Source organism: Ovis canadensis, chromosome 9 (assembly GCF_042477335.2).
Source record: "Ovis canadensis isolate MfBH-ARS-UI-01 breed Bighorn chromosome 9, ARS-UI_OviCan_v2, whole genome shotgun sequence".
Classification (NCBI taxonomy): Eukaryota; Metazoa; Chordata; class Mammalia; order Artiodactyla; family Bovidae; genus Ovis; species Ovis canadensis.
The window spans coordinates 103,750,129-103,766,604 of NC_091253.1; the positions used below are offsets into that span (position 1 = coordinate 103,750,129).

At 37.5% G+C, this 16,476-nt stretch overlaps 1 protein-coding gene across 12 annotated transcripts in view; it reads left to right on the plus strand.

Moving 5' to 3' along the window:
- The window catches only part of SNX16 (sorting nexin 16), a 33,680-nt gene extending 23,265 nt beyond the window's left edge, over nt 1-10,415 (plus strand). For all 12 annotated transcript variants that reach the window (XM_069600711.1, XM_069600715.1, XM_069600706.1 and 9 more), the window contains 4 exons: nt 2,385-2,454; nt 6,502-6,638; nt 7,159-7,278; nt 7,997-10,415. In XM_069600711.1, the coding sequence (XP_069456812.1) occupies nt 2,385-2,454; nt 6,502-6,638; nt 7,159-7,278; nt 7,997-8,090 (421 nt within the window). In that variant the 3' untranslated portion in view covers nt 8,091-10,415. The remainder of the gene's footprint in view (nt 1-2,384; nt 2,455-6,501; nt 6,639-7,158; nt 7,279-7,996) is intronic.
- Nucleotides 10,416-16,476: the final 6,061 nt, after the last annotated feature.

Genomic DNA, 16,476 nt, shown 5'->3' on the forward strand with positions numbered 1-16,476 from the left:
GCTGAAAGTAACCAGGTGAGCCATAATCAAGGTGTAAACCAGGCCCACACATCCGCCACAGGAATGGAAGCATGAGCCCTTCAGCCTCACACCCACCAGTCCAGCTCCTGCACGGCGACCCTCACTGCCACCAGCCTTGAGAGTCCCTGTCCTCAGGGCTATAGTCAATGTCAAATTTTGTTATTTTCTTTTTACTAGTTGAGAATACTGAAGAGAAGTAGTAACTGATAAACATTTCTATCTGAAATCCCTCATTAATTTTTTCATGCAGCGACCTTTTGTGCTTAATTTGGTTTTGACAGAATTAGTATCTAGTATTTTAGTATGTTTTTTACTTAGCTCTTTTAATGAGTTGTAGGCATTATTTTTAGCTTTTTTTAATATAAATTTTGAGATAAAGAGCACATTTAGCTTTAAATTACTGGTCTGTTAGGAAACTGGGATATAAACAAATACATACCCATGAAAGAAAAAAAAAAAACATTATGAAATAGAAGGTGAAGATTCACTGAGTGAAATAGTTTTTTAAGAAATTTGAAAATTACAGTGAAACTTTTCTAAAGGAAACTCTTTCAGGAGACTCAAAGGAAGAGTCTAAGTTACAGGGCAAATATGCTCTGATAAAAACAGTGTTGAAGGATACCATCTTTGGTTTCCTTATCTTTGGTCACATTAAATTAACAATTGATCACAATTTTAAAATAGGGATTTCCCAACCACTGTAAAAATCTAGGTACTAAAGAGAGCAGAAAGGTGGTCTTTTCTTACCTTTCAGTTCCAGATTATTGGCTTTTCTCCTAGATAGATTTCTCTCCTATCCTGATACTACCTTTATTATCATGGTCAAATGAAAAGTATTAAGCATTGAATACAGAAGAGAGATTAGGGGTTATATTGAACTTATCAGTGAACAAGTAAAACTTTTTTAAAAGAATTGACTTTTATTTAATCCATAGGTCACTTAAAAATATAGACTCTTTGGTACTTTATTTGAATTTACTTGATTTATTTATAAATCATACATTGATGATATATAAAAAATCACTGAGCAGACCATGGCAATCAAATGTTTATCAAATCTAAGTTAAGTTCTCTAGTCAGTGATTCTCAAGAAGGGGGAAGAGCTTGATTTTCTAGGCAGGAAAAAAGGATCAGAATTTTTGATAAAGCAGTTGTTTTCTCAAACACGTCTCTCTATCAGACATTCTTGTCTGCCCCTTTTCTTGGATAAGAAAAAAAGCTTGAGAGTATTAACTGTCTTCCTCCATCAGCTGAGTCCTATTGAAACAGAAGAAATGTATTGAGCACCTTAAAAAAGTGTTTTGTAAATTACAGTTGTGATGCCAGTTTTAAATTTCATTCTTATGCCACAGATTAAACAAAGTGGGACATAGAATATAACCTTAGAATTATAGTGAAAAAAAAATTTAGAGAATCCATTGGACTTCATTTGAGTAGAACTCTTGTTTAGTCACTAAGTTGTGTCCAACTGTTTGCAACCCCATGGACTATAGCCCACCAGGCCCTTCTGTCCAGGGGGTTTCCCAGGCAAGAATATTGGAGTGGATTGTCATTTCCTTCTCCAGGGGATCTTCCTGACCATCTCCTGTATTGCAGCTGAGTTCTTTATTGCTGAGCCACTGAGGAAGCCCAGTCATACTAAGTATCTGCATTTTTAACACACACATAGAGCTGTCTCTCAATCCCAAATTACTTTTTAGAAAGAGGAATGTCATATAACAAGGAAGTTCAGTTTTTACCTTCTTAACCTGTTTCTGATTGTTGAAAAGTATAGCTATAACTATCCATATTATTTCATTATTTTGAAATTTTGGGTACTTCATAAATGGGATGGTCAGAAATCTTTGTCTTGAACTCTCTAGAGAAAATATTTAAGTAAATTAATATAATAAACATAATTGCAAGAAAAACCTTTAATTTGTAATTTAGAATCATCTCCTGAAGAAGAAACAATGATGTATAAATTAGAAATTGTATTTCTTCATAACAAGATAATGACTTTTTTAAACTAGTTCAAATTAACATTTCTCTGAATGTAATGCTATGCCTGTTCACCATTTAAGTTGCTCTCTTGTACTGTTATTCAGATTTATGTTTTATGTCATATAAACTATGTAACAAATTCAGAATCTCTGTTTATGTTCATAGGATCTTAGAAATAACCTAAAATCTTCGTATCTTCGATAGATTTTATATTTGTATTTTGTTACCTGTGTGAAAACACATAAGCCATCTTGCTTATTTTCTTGCTTATCAGAAGAACCAATGTACTTAAAACACCATAACTTCGGAATAACTTTTGCTTTCTGCTGTCTTTTGTAAACTTATTTGTACCCCAGCTATTTTTTCTTTTCCTTTGAAAGCCTTGCAGTGAGAGACTTTCTTTGTCTGGATGATCCGCCAGGTCCGTTTGATAGCTTGGAAGAAAGCAGGGTAAGTGCCGTATTATATATCACGTGAAAAGAGGAGCAAATAATACCATACAGTAGCTGCATTGTCTCTTGAATGAAACAGCAAACAGCAAAATTACAATTTCAGGCTGGTAGTTTTGCACAGAAAGCTTTTAATGTTCGAGTCAAAGCTTTCTTTCATTGAAGTATATGGACCTAATTCAGTAAAAAAAGTAAAATTTCTTACATGTCATATAGTCAGTGAAGCTCTAAAATTAAATCCTACATTTATTTTCTGTGTTTTTACCATTTCAGAAAACAAACAAAAAAACTACTTGGAAATTTATTTTACATTCAAAAGCAATATATGTATATTGAATTTTCTTCCATCCAAGTATCAAAGTAAGGAAACTACATTTAAAATCAAATCCAAAAAACTAATCTCCAGAAGTTGAAGTTACTATCTTATTATCAGTTCAGCTCAAGCTTGATGCTACTCAAATTACGCTAATTGACGTTTAGAGTGGCCTATTTCTTGAAGAAATTGGCTAGATTCACAGATTTGATAATAATAAATTAGCTAGGATTTTATGCAAGTTTTTCCCTAAGTGTTTAATGACTTTTAAGTGTAACATTTAATTGTTAATGTTTTCAGTTAAACTGAGTCAGTTTTTTGTGTTAGAAGAATGCCATAGCTTTTTTAAAAAACAGCTTTATTGAAGTAAAATTTTCATCCATAAAATTTATTATTTGCTATTTCATTGTAAATGTACAACTTAATAACTTTTCGTAAATTTGTAGAGTTGTGCCTTCATTAACATACTCCAGTTTTAGAAATTTCCACAACCGCAAAAAAAATTCTACAAGCCATCTTGCAGTGCCAGCCTCAGATGACTACTGTCTGGCTCTCAGTCTCTGCGAATCTCTTTTCTGGTTATTTCATGCAGATAGGACCATACCGTGTATATACAGTGCTTCCCCAGCGGCTCAGCAGTAAAGAGTCTGTTTGCGATGCAGGAGACACCGGTTTCATCCCTGAATGGGGAAGATCCCCTGGAGGAGGGCATAGCAACCCATTCCAGTATTCTTGCTTGGAGAATCCCGTGGACAGAGGAGCCTGGCAGCCACAGTCCACAGGGTTGTAAAGAACTGAACACTACTAAAACAACTTACACACGTGTGTATATAAATATGTATCAGTTCAGTTCAGTCACTCAGTCGTGTCCGACTCTTTGCGACCCCATGGACTGCAGCACGCCAGGCTTCCCTGTCCATCACCAACTCACGTGCATGTAAATGTATATGTATCTATATAAATACATAATACCATATGTACAATATGCATAATTTAACATAATGCTTCTGAGCACCATCCGTGTTATGTGTGCTAATGATGTGCTCAGTCTCTCAGTCATGTCAGACTCTTTGTGACCCCATGGACTGTGGCCCACCAGGCTCCTCTGTCCGTGAAATTTTTCAGGCAGAAATACTGGAGTGAGTTGCCATTTTCCACTCCAGGGATCTTCCCAACCCAGGGCTTGAACCCAGGTCTCTTGCATCTCCTGCACTGGCAGGCAAATTCTTTACCCCTGGGGAGTGTCAACCTGGGAAGCCCATCCATGTTACAGTCTCTCAGTGACTCATTACTTTTTATTATTGGATGGTTTTCCGCTGGATACATGTACCACATTTTGTTTATCCAGTCACCAGCTGAGGGATATTTGGATTATTTCCAGCTTTGTACTATTATGAATAATACAGCTATGAACAATTTCAAGAAGACTTTATGTGGACAGATGTCTTCTCTTCTCTTAGGTTGGTTCCTGAGAGTAGAATGTCTGGTTATATGGCAAACATAATTTGCCGTATAACCAAACATTTATGTTAACTTCTTTTGAGAAGCAGAATTTTCTCAAGTGGCTGTACCATTTTACGTTCCCACTTGCCGTGTATGAGAGTTCCAGTTTCTCCAGATTCTCACAGGCATTAGATGTTATCTGTCTTTTGGATTATAGCCTTTCTTGTAGATATGTCATGGTCTTTCATTAAACTTTGAATTTTATTTCTGTAATGATTTTCATGTTAATTGCTTCTTCATGTGCTTTTTATGCCATTTGTATGTTTTCCTTGATGAAGCTTTTTGCTTATTTTTTTAGTTGGATTGTTTGTCTTACTGAGTTGTGAGAATTCTTTAGATACAAGTCCTTTATCGAATACATTTTTTGCACATATTTTCTCATAGTCTGTATGTGTCTTTTTATCTTCTCAATGGTATACTTTGAAGTACTAATGTTTTTAATTATTAAGATATTCATTTTATCACTTTTCTATTTTGGCTTATGCTTTTGGCATTGTATCACAAGAACTCTGCCTAACATATGACCACAAGTATTTTCTCCTATTTTTTTTCTAGAAGCTTTATAGTTTTAACTCTTATATCCATCCTGAGCTAATTTTGTATAAGGTGTGAAATAATGATCCTGAGTTTCTATAAATATTTAATCGTCAGTGCCCTGTGTTGAGTTATATTGGCACCTTTATCAAAAGTCCAAGTGAATGTGAAAGAACAGGGTTCACGTCTGGACTGTCTTCTTTCATTGACCTCATTAATTATCCTTATGCTGCCAGTACTGCAGAGTAGAAATGAATAAATGACAAACACATGCAAGATGTTAATGAGTCAGCGGAAGAGGAGGAGAAGAGGGGAGTGGAAAAGACTGGGCTGCCTGGGTCGTAGAAAGCAGCAAAATGCCATGATCTAAGAGGCCTGCCTGGTGGATTTGGTGATTCGGGATTAGGAGGGAGAGCAGATGTTCCCTTGGGAGTGCATTCTAACCTACTGTTGGTCCATCCAATTGAAGAGGACCAATAGGCATATGAATGACAACTATGTTCTCAGGAAAGGTCTGGGCTGGAGAGTAGCAGGGGGAAAAAAAAGGAAGTAGATAGCAAATAGCATAGGTTATAGTTGAAGTGCTAACAGTAATTGCCCAAGGATGTCATATAGAGCAAGAGAATATATAATCAAGGACAAAACTGCGAATTCCCACATGCAAAGAACAAGTAGAAATCTCACTGTTTTGTTTTTTTTTTTTACTTTTTAAGTATAGTGACATGCTGTGTAGTTGAGAAAACCAGCATTTTGGATTTGACAATTAGAAGTCATTATTAGCATTTGCCTTGGCACAGTTAGTATAGAAAAGAGAGTAAGACTTTTAGTGAATTTGGCCATAGGTAGGGATGGGAGGGAGGGGGTAAATTTGGATGATAAAAAATTTCATCCCAAGGATTCTGGGAGGGTAGCATTTTTTGGGGGGATGGGAATAAAGATCATCTGCTGGGCTTGGGATAACCAGGAGTGACATACTATAGGGAGTTTGCAGGAATGAAGGATTCAAACAGTCACACAGGAGACAGGGGATGATAGATACCAAGAGATCAGTCAAAGAATTGATCAGCAATGCTGAAAAGAAAACCTCAGTGTGTAAGTGACCCAGATTTTTTCATGACATCATTCTTCATGCCAGTATGATTTTGATTTTTATTTCAGTAGTGTAGCTTCCTGTTATAAAGGATAGAATGTCCTGGCATGAATATAATGAAAGGAGAAGTAAGGGGAAATAATATTGAAGGTACTATAATGGAAATTCTGATTATCAGATATGTCTTCTGAGCTAACACAAATGGAATCAATAATCACAGTTTGTTTCCATTTTGTTTTTTAAGTTAAATCATCTCAGAGTGGGCAAAAGCAGAATGAGGAGAATAGAAACTAAAACAGTGGTTACTGGTAATTTTCTCCAAGTTGTACACTGGAGACATATCACGTATTCATTTCTGGCACCCTGACTTACTATTTAATAATTCTCAGGAAAAGGGACTTGTATTTATGATTTCTCCAGTAAGTGGGAGCTAAGGTAGCAGAGACCTAAAAAGGGGAGAGTGGAGAGCAAAGCACCTGGATTGTATCCATATTATTTTGATTACCTGTGTTCTTGAGCTCTTCAGGCACACTTCAGCAGTGCCCTGCAGAAGTAGTTCATGTTACTCTCTTTTTGCATGTGGTTTCTATTTGCTGTTTGTTTTTAAGGCTTTCTGTGAAACTTTAGAAGAGACAAACTACCGTTTTCAAAAAGAACTACTTGAAAAACAAAAAGAGTTGGAATCACTGAAGAAACTGCTCAGTGAGAAGCAACTTCTTATAGACACTCTAGAAAACAGAATCAGGTATGTGCTGTGGACTGCATTTTCAGTCCAACAAGTTCAGCTCAGTACTCTGGACTAAATACCTTTTGTCCATTTAGGAAATTTCTGACTCCAGAAGTCTTAGACTCATGGTGTACATCCTCATTGATGGGGAAAATTATTGTCTGGTTATTTCTTTAGAAGGCTGAAAATTTGAAGGATAGGAAATACCAGGAAAATAAAGCTAGCTGTTCACCAAGGCAAACATTATTTATTTTAACCTATTTAAATTATATGTTTGTTTCTAGTCATTTATACCAACTTTTCACATATTGAAACTTCTAGTTTCCCTTCTTGTCAGCGTATATCAAATTGATGTTAAAATCATTTTAAATTAATCATAAGTACTGATTTCACTGTTGACACTTAGAGTCAGCAGTTTATTAAGTATATGACTCCACTTAGAGCAGCTAAAAGCTGCTAAAGCTACGTGCATCGACAACAATAGATATATACCTATTTTATTCATAGAAAACAACTTGTCACTGTACTTTACCTCTAGGACGTTATCTCTGAAACCTGAAGAGTCGCTGCTTACATCAGGAACAGACGGCAGACAGACCCTGAATGTGGAGCCCTCTGCGCTTGAGGTTGATCAGGGTTCCCTGGATGAAGAATCTAGGTATATAAGGTTTGGCTGACTGTAGCCTAATCATCTGAGTAGTTGGCGGGAAATAGTCATGCTCTGTGGGACCTGTTTTTGTGAGTTCAGGATCATTGTACCATGGCTCTGATGAGCAAACACAGGGAGACGACATATTCTAGGCTGCCCCTAAAAGTGGGTCTGTGTTATCCAGGCTGCACAGTTTATTACTCATTTTGAAGATATGTCTGAATTAACAGGGATGTGACTCAGTTAATTCGTTGATTCTGTAACCTTGACAAGTCCCTTTAATCTCTCTCAGTGTCAGGCTCTTCCGTGCCAGCATGGGGCACTGTCATAACATCCACCCTGTCTACATAATAGGAGTCATGAATAGATAGTATATTTGAACACACAGAATTTGTATTGTGTATAAATCCAGGTCATCATTAATACTTCAGTGATAGTCGTTAAGCTTATAACCATGAGAACAAATTTTATGTTGGTAAAGGTCATTACAAACTAGATTTTTATTGAAAAATAGTAGGTCAGAAAGCTGAAAGAGTTAAAAATAAATCCCCAAAGGTGTTATCTGGCAATGATAACTTTATTAAATTTCTGATTGAATATTTAGATATTCTTTTTTATTGAGTATTTTTCCATTTAATATTCTTTACAGGAGGTAAAAAAAAATTATAAGGTAATAGGTGAAGTAGTGTACATCTGGTCTCTTCATTGTGTTTCTCTTTTATTGCAGGGCTGATAATAAGCAATACTCAAGTTTTAGTGAACCGAAAAATTCCATATCAGACATAGAAGTAGCAGAAGTGGCGTATAATGCAGAAGACTGATGCAGCTCCAGTGGCTCCTTCCATTTTCATGTTCCTGTGAATTTGGAATAGCGTGACAGATATTTAAAAAGAAAAGAGAGACTGAAGCGTCCACGTTAAACAGCTAGATTGCACATGTATAAAGTTTACATAAAGGAGAATTTAATTTATTGGTGTAGGAAATATATTCACTGTTGCTTTAAATTGTCTTTTAGACAAACTTTGTATTTAATACACTGAAAAAAAATCTAGTTAAGAGTTCTGTCATCAAGGCCCACATCCTTAAATACTGCACATAAATTATTTTGGTATTTTGCCAATATATTGATCCAGACTAACATGGGTGAGCACACTGTGTGTGTATGTGTTTAAATCGCCAGTTGTATTAGTTCAGTGGACATAAATTGCATGTTGCTGTCTGTTGAATATATACTTCCTTGTGTCTCTGACCTGATATATTTTTATTAATGGTTTAAATGAGTGGTAAAGATGAGTTTTAAATATTGACATGTTTATCATCTCTAAATGAAAGTTGCTTATTTGGAATGTTACTATTTACAAGAAGAAGAAAACTTTCTAGTACCAAAGCAAAACTCTGAAAGAGCTATAATAACATAGCCAAAGTGATAAAATAGCTTTGATTTGAAAAGCAAATTCATTAATATCCAAATACTATAATAAGTGTACCAGTGTATTACATGTTACACTTATTTATTTTCCATGTAATCTTTATCTTAAATCTCTACCTATAGAATCAATGGGTTTGCCTTTTTCAGAACACTACCTCTTTTAGCTAATCAGGGCATACTCCTTTGAAAATACAGATTCTAAGCAAATAGGCAGTCATACAAAAAATAAGAGAGAAAAAGCCATATACCCTGCAGAGTTGCTGTGTCAGCTCCTGGCATTGCGTTTTTATTTCTGTACATATAAACATGTTGCTATAATGTCTTGATGCTGATTTTCTTCTTAATATATTTAGCTAAGTGATGCACTTTATGATAATTAAACTCCTTTGTGCCAAGTTTAATTGGTGAATTTCTTTAGTAAGTGGAGTTAGGAAAAAGAATTATATAGTGCCTTCACTATTTCACCTTTTACAAAAGTCTTCTTTAGTCCTTTGAGTCTGCTTTATGAAAAAGATGTTTATTTCAGCTTTGCATATAGTTGTCCAAAGTGCCTTGTTTTGTTTTATAGTATGAAGTTACTCATTTTATTTTATATTTCTACTGTTTTGCATATTGCTGTTAATAAATCATTCTAGCATTTTGAAATTCCAGTTGGTATATTGAACTGCATATGCTTTCTAAAAACTGAAGGAAACTTATTGGGGAATTAGAATAACAATCTCCATTTTTTCCCTCCTCTAAAATTTATCAGTGTCTTGACATACAGCATATTAAGGTGCAGTTGTTTAAAATTCTACTGACATAGATAAACAGATACAATGGCTATTGTTAGTCTTTGACCTAAAAAGGAGACTGCTTTTTACCAAAGTACCAAAACTTTTTTTAAAGTTTTCATCAAAATGGACAGGTATGCTTTATCTCAGAATATTTTCGACAAATTGTATTAGAAATATGTTTCCTATCCTGGGAAACAGAAAGAGTATAATAAAATGGCCTACTTGTTCATTTCAAAATGTTTAAAAAGGCTTAAAGAGAACAATCATTTAAATTGATACCACTTTTAGTAAATAAAACACGATAATAAATTTCAGGTATTATAGTGCTACATATATGTCTGTTTACAGTGAACCAGACACTTTCAGAATCTAGCCTTTCAGAAGATTGTATTTAAAACTTAAATGGTTGAAGAAAAACTCTTGTTAATTAGGGAAATCACTATTATTTATATGTATTTAGAATTTAATTTTTTTTTACTTTTATAATGCATTTTATTCCCAGTATTATATTCATTTAGTAAATTATTTTTTCAGGAAATAGTAGCTGTCTTGTCAGATCATGAATGCCATTTTTCCCCTCCAGTTTCTGTGTTCTTATTGTCCCTACAATTACTGTAAATTGAACTGTAGTGGACTGTAGTGACTAACCCAACAGGTATTTGCATTCCTCTTCTTCGCCAGCTCCAGAATGAGAGCTGGGGAAGCTTGTTTTCTCTGCTCCCCTTGCAGCTGGGTTTGAGACTGCGGCATATATCGTCAGTGGCACACGGGGACATTTGCTGGCAGCTGCGTCTGCTGCGTTGCACAGATGGGGACTGAGTCTGTGATTGTTAAGTTTATGCTTTATATTACTGATCACTTTAAGTCTCTCTGAATAGGTGCAGTGCACTTCAAATGTAACCAATATCAATAAAAAATTTGAACATAGCTGAAACAGAAAACATTCTGTGAATAGTTTTTTAACCTTTTGAAAATTAAGTCCATGTATAAGAAACACAACCATAAAATTCAGCATTTAGAATGTGTTCTATCTACTAAACTTAGATTAGCCATTTAAAGCACATTCATTTAGAAAACCATGGTCGAGGACATCCCCAGTGGCCATGACTCTGCACTCCAGTGCTGGGTCCTGGGTTCAGTCCCTGGTGAGGGAGCTACTCCCACACGCCACCACGAAGAACCTACATGCCACAACTAAAGACTCCGCCTGCCACAACTGAGACGCAGCACAGCCAAATCAGCAACAGCTATTTTTTTTTAGTCAACAAATGTTTATTTAAAGGAAGGAAACACTGTCCTGAGATAAACCATGTAGTTTACTGCACATGTCTGTGAGACTAGAAGGAAACAGTGGCCTTAGGTCCAAGAATGGTTAGTCTGTTTTTGAAATGGGTTTTTATTACTTCCAGCGATGTTAAAACAAGTTTGTATTCCCAACTAGTAAAGAAAGGAATCTAAATTTTCTGGCAGATTTTCAAAGAGCTACACATTTGGTCCACGTTTTGATTCTTCGCAGAAGTAGCTTTGTTCCGTTGCTGTTTGTTTAGATGCTGTTGGCTTGTACTGGCAAAAACGGTCACCAACACTTGTATTTTCAACACGTGTGTTTAAAACTGATGTCTTCTCTGTCACATTGTGTACCTGTTATGAGAACTCATGGGAGAGAATTCTCTTAGGTCTCAGTTCCAGTAAAACCTGTGCTTCTCCTAAACAAGTGATTTGTTTTTATCTTGAAGACTATATTACTATCTTGTTTTGTTTTCTGGGCAGCTGTAAGCCAAATTGTGGTCCACCCATAGCTACTGTATAGAAGCTTATGAGTTGTGCTTTTGTGTAGTGAATATGACTTTATTTTTCTCTCATTTTCTCTTAACTCCAATTTTCTTCACTATTTATCTTATTCAGTTAGAGCAGGTGTATTTTTGTTCCAGTAAAGTCTCAGGCCTGAATATTTTAGACTCCGTTAGATAAGAACTTGCCATAGCCTGCACTGAAAATTCTTGCACCCTTAAGTGATACCAGTAACTATACAAATTACTTTAAAAGGGGCCTTTGAGTAAAATCAGTAAACGTGAGTGCAAATTTAGACATGCTGTCTGTTGGTAGCTATTGGTAGCTTCTTGGCCAGAGCACAATATTAATAAACTTGTTATGGTTTTAACTGTTGCCTCAAATTAGAGCAGGTGCTACTTACCATTTTGATATTTATCACTGACAGAAACGTGATAAATATCAGAAAGTGACAAAAGTGATCTTTTCCATAAGATATTACAGAAAAGCCTGAACGAAATTTTGGCCAACCCAATAGAACAGTGTTGTGTTATCTCCAGATAAATAATTAAAAATACAGCCAATGTGTACTCAGTAGATGAAAGGGAGCATTTTAGATGCAGGGAAGACTAGATACAGACTTGAAATGTCCTAGTGAAATGTTTGCAACCAGCTAATTATACTCAAAGGGTCACTAGTGTCAGTACCCGAACTCCTTTGCTGCAGTGTGAAATACAAAGCCCGTCCTGGGGAGGTGAAGCTCATGAGCAGAGAAGTCAAGAACGACCTGATCCGCCAGTCTAGTTTTCCAGTTCCCTATATGACAAATATGCAATGACTAACCCAACAGGTATTTCCGTTCCTCCTCTTTGCCACCTCCAAAATAAAACTGAAGAAACTTGTCTCAGCTCCCCTTGCAGCTCGGTTTGAGCCTGTGACACAGTCAGTCAGTGACACACGTGGGCGCTCGCTGGTAGCTTCTGGGAGGCGGCTCGCTTTTCTTATAAGAAGGTAAACATGTCACTGACCTAGCCTCTCCAGCTTCCTCCTGTTTTGACCTCGGTGCTCTCCAGGGGTATCACGAAAACCACGTTGCAAATGAGGTGTGTGACAAGCATGGGGGAAGAGAAAGAATCACAGAGACTCCAGCTACTTGTCAAACCACCCTGAGTTGTAGCTTTTTGTTAATTATGCCAAGGTAAAAGTTATCTTAAATTTGGATTGTAGGTTGTAAGCTTCAGGAGAAGATAAAAACCCTTCCTGTGATGTTACTGTATATCACCAAAGAAAAAAAGGAGAAAAAAGCTTTGAAAGCTAGAGGGAAGATACGAAATCTATTAGACATATCAAAGGTCGCTTTACATTTGAGGCTCCTTTTGACAAATCAAATATGAATGAAAAGATCTATTATTCTATGTATAGATATTAGTCTGGTCAGGTAACTAAAACACCACCACAGACTGGATGCCTGAAGCAATGAATGTACAGTGGAGGCTGGGCACCAAGATCTAGGGGCCAGCAGGGCGGGTGTCCGATGAAGACTGTCCCTGGGGTTGCAGTCAGCTGCCTTCTCATTGTGGCTTCACGTGGCCCTTCCTTAGGGTGTCTCTCATAAGTACAGTAGTCCTGTTGGATCAGGGCCTACCCTTGCGACCTCGTTTAAACTTCATTACTCCCCTGTGAGTATGTGTGCGTGTCCGTGTGTGTGCTCAGTCGTGTCTGACTTCTTGCAAACCCCTGGACTATAACCCAGCAGGTTCCTCTGTCCATGGGATTTCCCAGGCAAGAATACCGGAGTGCATTGCCGCTTTCTGCTCCAGGGGATCTTCCCAAACCAGGGATCGTTCCCACGGCTTCTGCATTGCAGATGGATTTTTTGCTACTGAGCCACTTCAGAAGCCAGAGGCTCCATTTACAAACACAGGCAACACTCGGGAGGTAGGACTTCAATATATGAATTTGGGAAGAACGTGAACATTCGGTTCCGAACAGTATGGAATGAATATGACATCATTACATGTCTACAAAGATTTTTCTCAGTTCAAAAGATAAAAGGAGATAGACTTGAAAAAAAAAAAAAAAACACCCAGCCTATTCTTTCATTTGTTCATTCAACAACACTGAATATCTACTGTGTATCTTCTCTGGGTTATAAAAATTGTTGAGAAGTATGTGATCCCTTCCAGGAGTTTAGAGTGAGTGGGTTTTTTTATTATCTATAGCAGCATGAGGTAAACGTGATAATAGAGATATTCATGATGAACTGCAGGAATGAGAGGACTGGAAGGGGGCAAATAGAGACAAGCAGCAGAAGTCCAGTGCTTTAGCTGCTTTTTCAGGTGGAACGCAGGGGCACACCAAGCGCAAGTGTCAGCTCCAGCCTGCACAAGACACAGGTATTAGCCCTAATTCTCCCTCCCTCTTCCCATGCCTTAGGAACAGCTACAAACTGCCGAAGTCCACCTCCCTGATGTAATAGATCAGAGACACACACTGCGATACACCCGGCAGGCGTTTTAATGTAGGGTACATACTGTATCTTCATTTACTAATGTTCTGACAGCGGTTCAAACTTTTACTTGGTATAGCTTCACTAGGATGAGAGTTTCTGGTTCTCTCTCTTGATAAGCCACACCCCTAGCACTTTTGTCTGAAGCTTAGCTTTGGTTTGGGTCCTGTGACGTGAAACATATTTTCTTACTGTTTTCTTCAGTCCTGTAGTTATTTTGCCTTTATTTTACCAAGTGTCATCTGACCTGGTTTTTCCCAGAAATAATTATCTCATATTTCACTGCTTTATTTACTATTAATAAATATATTTAAACTTAGTTTAAGTATGGCTGATACAGTTTTGAAAACAAAACTGATAGTTTGGTAATCAGTCACACACGAGTGCAGGTGTTCTAGGCAGCCAGCCGTGAACATTCAGCTTACCACAGACGTCGGTGAGCCCATTCTATCGAGAACGTGGGAACCGTGAGTGGGTAAATTATGTCTGTATTCTGAGCTTGGAGGTGACAGCAGATCGCTTGTCTCATGCCTTGAATCTACCCAGTTCTCTTCGTCTCCACTGCCATCGCCCTGACCGGAACCACAAAAACCCCTCATGAAATACAGCACTGGGAGGGTCTGTCAGCTTCCACCTTTGCCCCACTTTAATCCAGTCTCCCAGAGCAGCCTTGCTGTTCTTTTTGAAAAACATTAATCATACCATGTTTTTTTCTCTGCCTAAACATTTTCAAAGATTCCTCATCACTTTTAATATTATAATGCCCAAACCTCTCTCTGAGGTCTCCAAACATGGCTCCACTGTGCCACCCCTCTCCCTAACGCCCGCTACAGGCCACCTTCCCATAACCCCTGTCTAGAGAGCCATACCCCAAGTCCTACCTGGCTCCTCTCCTCCAAGTCTCAGGTTAAATGTTTCCTCTTCAGGCAACATAAAATGGTCCTCAAAACAGTCATTTCCATGTCAATTTTCTTATTTTCTTATTTTCTGTTCCACTTGCCCGCCTCCCCAAAGCTTGCCCCAAAAGGCAAGGCTTTGCCTATTTTCCTCTAATCCCTGCCTGCCCCACAACTACCAAGCTTAGAAAGAAATGGCAGATGCTCAAAATATTTATTGAATAACCTAAGTTAGGGTAATAGTAGAGAAAATAGAGGTATTTGAAAGAAAAATGTAAGTCTTGGGGATTGATACTTCCTGTGGGTTGTGCTGCCAACTGAGGAAGAGAATAACACAGGAAGAGGCGGGTCTAGGGGCTTGATTCAGCTTGGGGCACACTGGATTTGAAATACGGTAGGTCATGCAAGTGGAGCTCTCGAGCAGGCATCCAAAATTCAGAGGAGCGGTCTGCCTTGCAGAACTCAAGTCAGATTCATAAGGATTAACTGTTCTTCACACCCGTTGCCTAGTCTACATTGATCTAAACCCTGTCAGGGCCTCGTATGTTAGCAGTGCTAAAATGAACACCAGAAACGCATGATCCCAGGTATACTACTGTGACAAGCATCAGAAATACACTTCATGGGCCCAGCTGTCTCATCCAGATAATTTGTTTTTCATTCCAAAAGTAATTTATAATCAGAGAGAACCATGTTTCTCTTCTTCCTTTAGAGGGGATACAATAAGAGCACCATACCACAGTTTTGTCTTGTTTGGGCTAATTTTAATATTTAGCATTTAAAGTAAAGGTTAAGAAAAATTCAAATATACAGTAAAATGTAAATACTTCAACCTCACTAGTAATCAGATATAGTTGCTTTTTTTTAATGTATTTTCACTAGAGTTGGAGCAATGAAGAAATGTATATGATGTTTAAAAATTTTGGTTAAAGGATATACATCACATTTATCTTGAACATGTCAGCCAGTTTCCAGTACTGAGGAGATTTTGTCAAATATTTTATGATAGATAAAAAGTAGACTGTATTGTACCCAATAAAGCGATGTTACAGAAGATTTAAAGATATTCATGGTATAATTAAAATAAGCATACTTCAAGATAGCACTATCTCACTTTTAGAAGTAAAAAGGTATTCAACATTTATGCATTTGTATACAGAAAAAATAAAATCATAGTCATGGTTATCTACTTGATGGAATTATGAAGCAGTCTTATTTCCTTCCTATCATGAATCTGTATTCTCTCTCTTTTCTATAATAAGCATGTACTGAAAAAAGTCTTCGTAATTTTTAAATTACTTTCTAACTAATAGTAATTAGTATGTGCATCACCCCATCATCTGCAGTGTGTTTGCCTCAAGGCCAGTTCCTTCATCTACTTCACTCCTGTCAAAGGAAGACAGTGCCATCCGCACTGTGGCCCTGTGGTGGTCCAAATGGAGTGTGGAAACCCTCAGCTCAGCCTCTCCCATAGCAGGTGCTCGTAAAGGAAGAGACTCTGACAAACGACCCCCTGCACCGAATAGCGTCACCTTGGCCCTTCAGGAGTCTACCTGTGAACAGGAGAAACACTGGGAAGCCTTCATTAAACTGACGTTGGTGGACGGACTGAGAGTCGTTCGTTAACTAACCTAGTCATTCCATCATTTACCCTATATTTTACATTCTGAAAGCTTGAGTAGGCTCTGTCCGGTTTACAAATGGTTTTTGTTCTAACCACACTTCCCTGTGACTTAATCTGTTGAGACTGCATGTTAAGGCCCTCCTCAGTCATGTCCAACTCTGTGCGACCCCATGGACTGTAGCCCTCCAGGCTCCTCTGTCCAT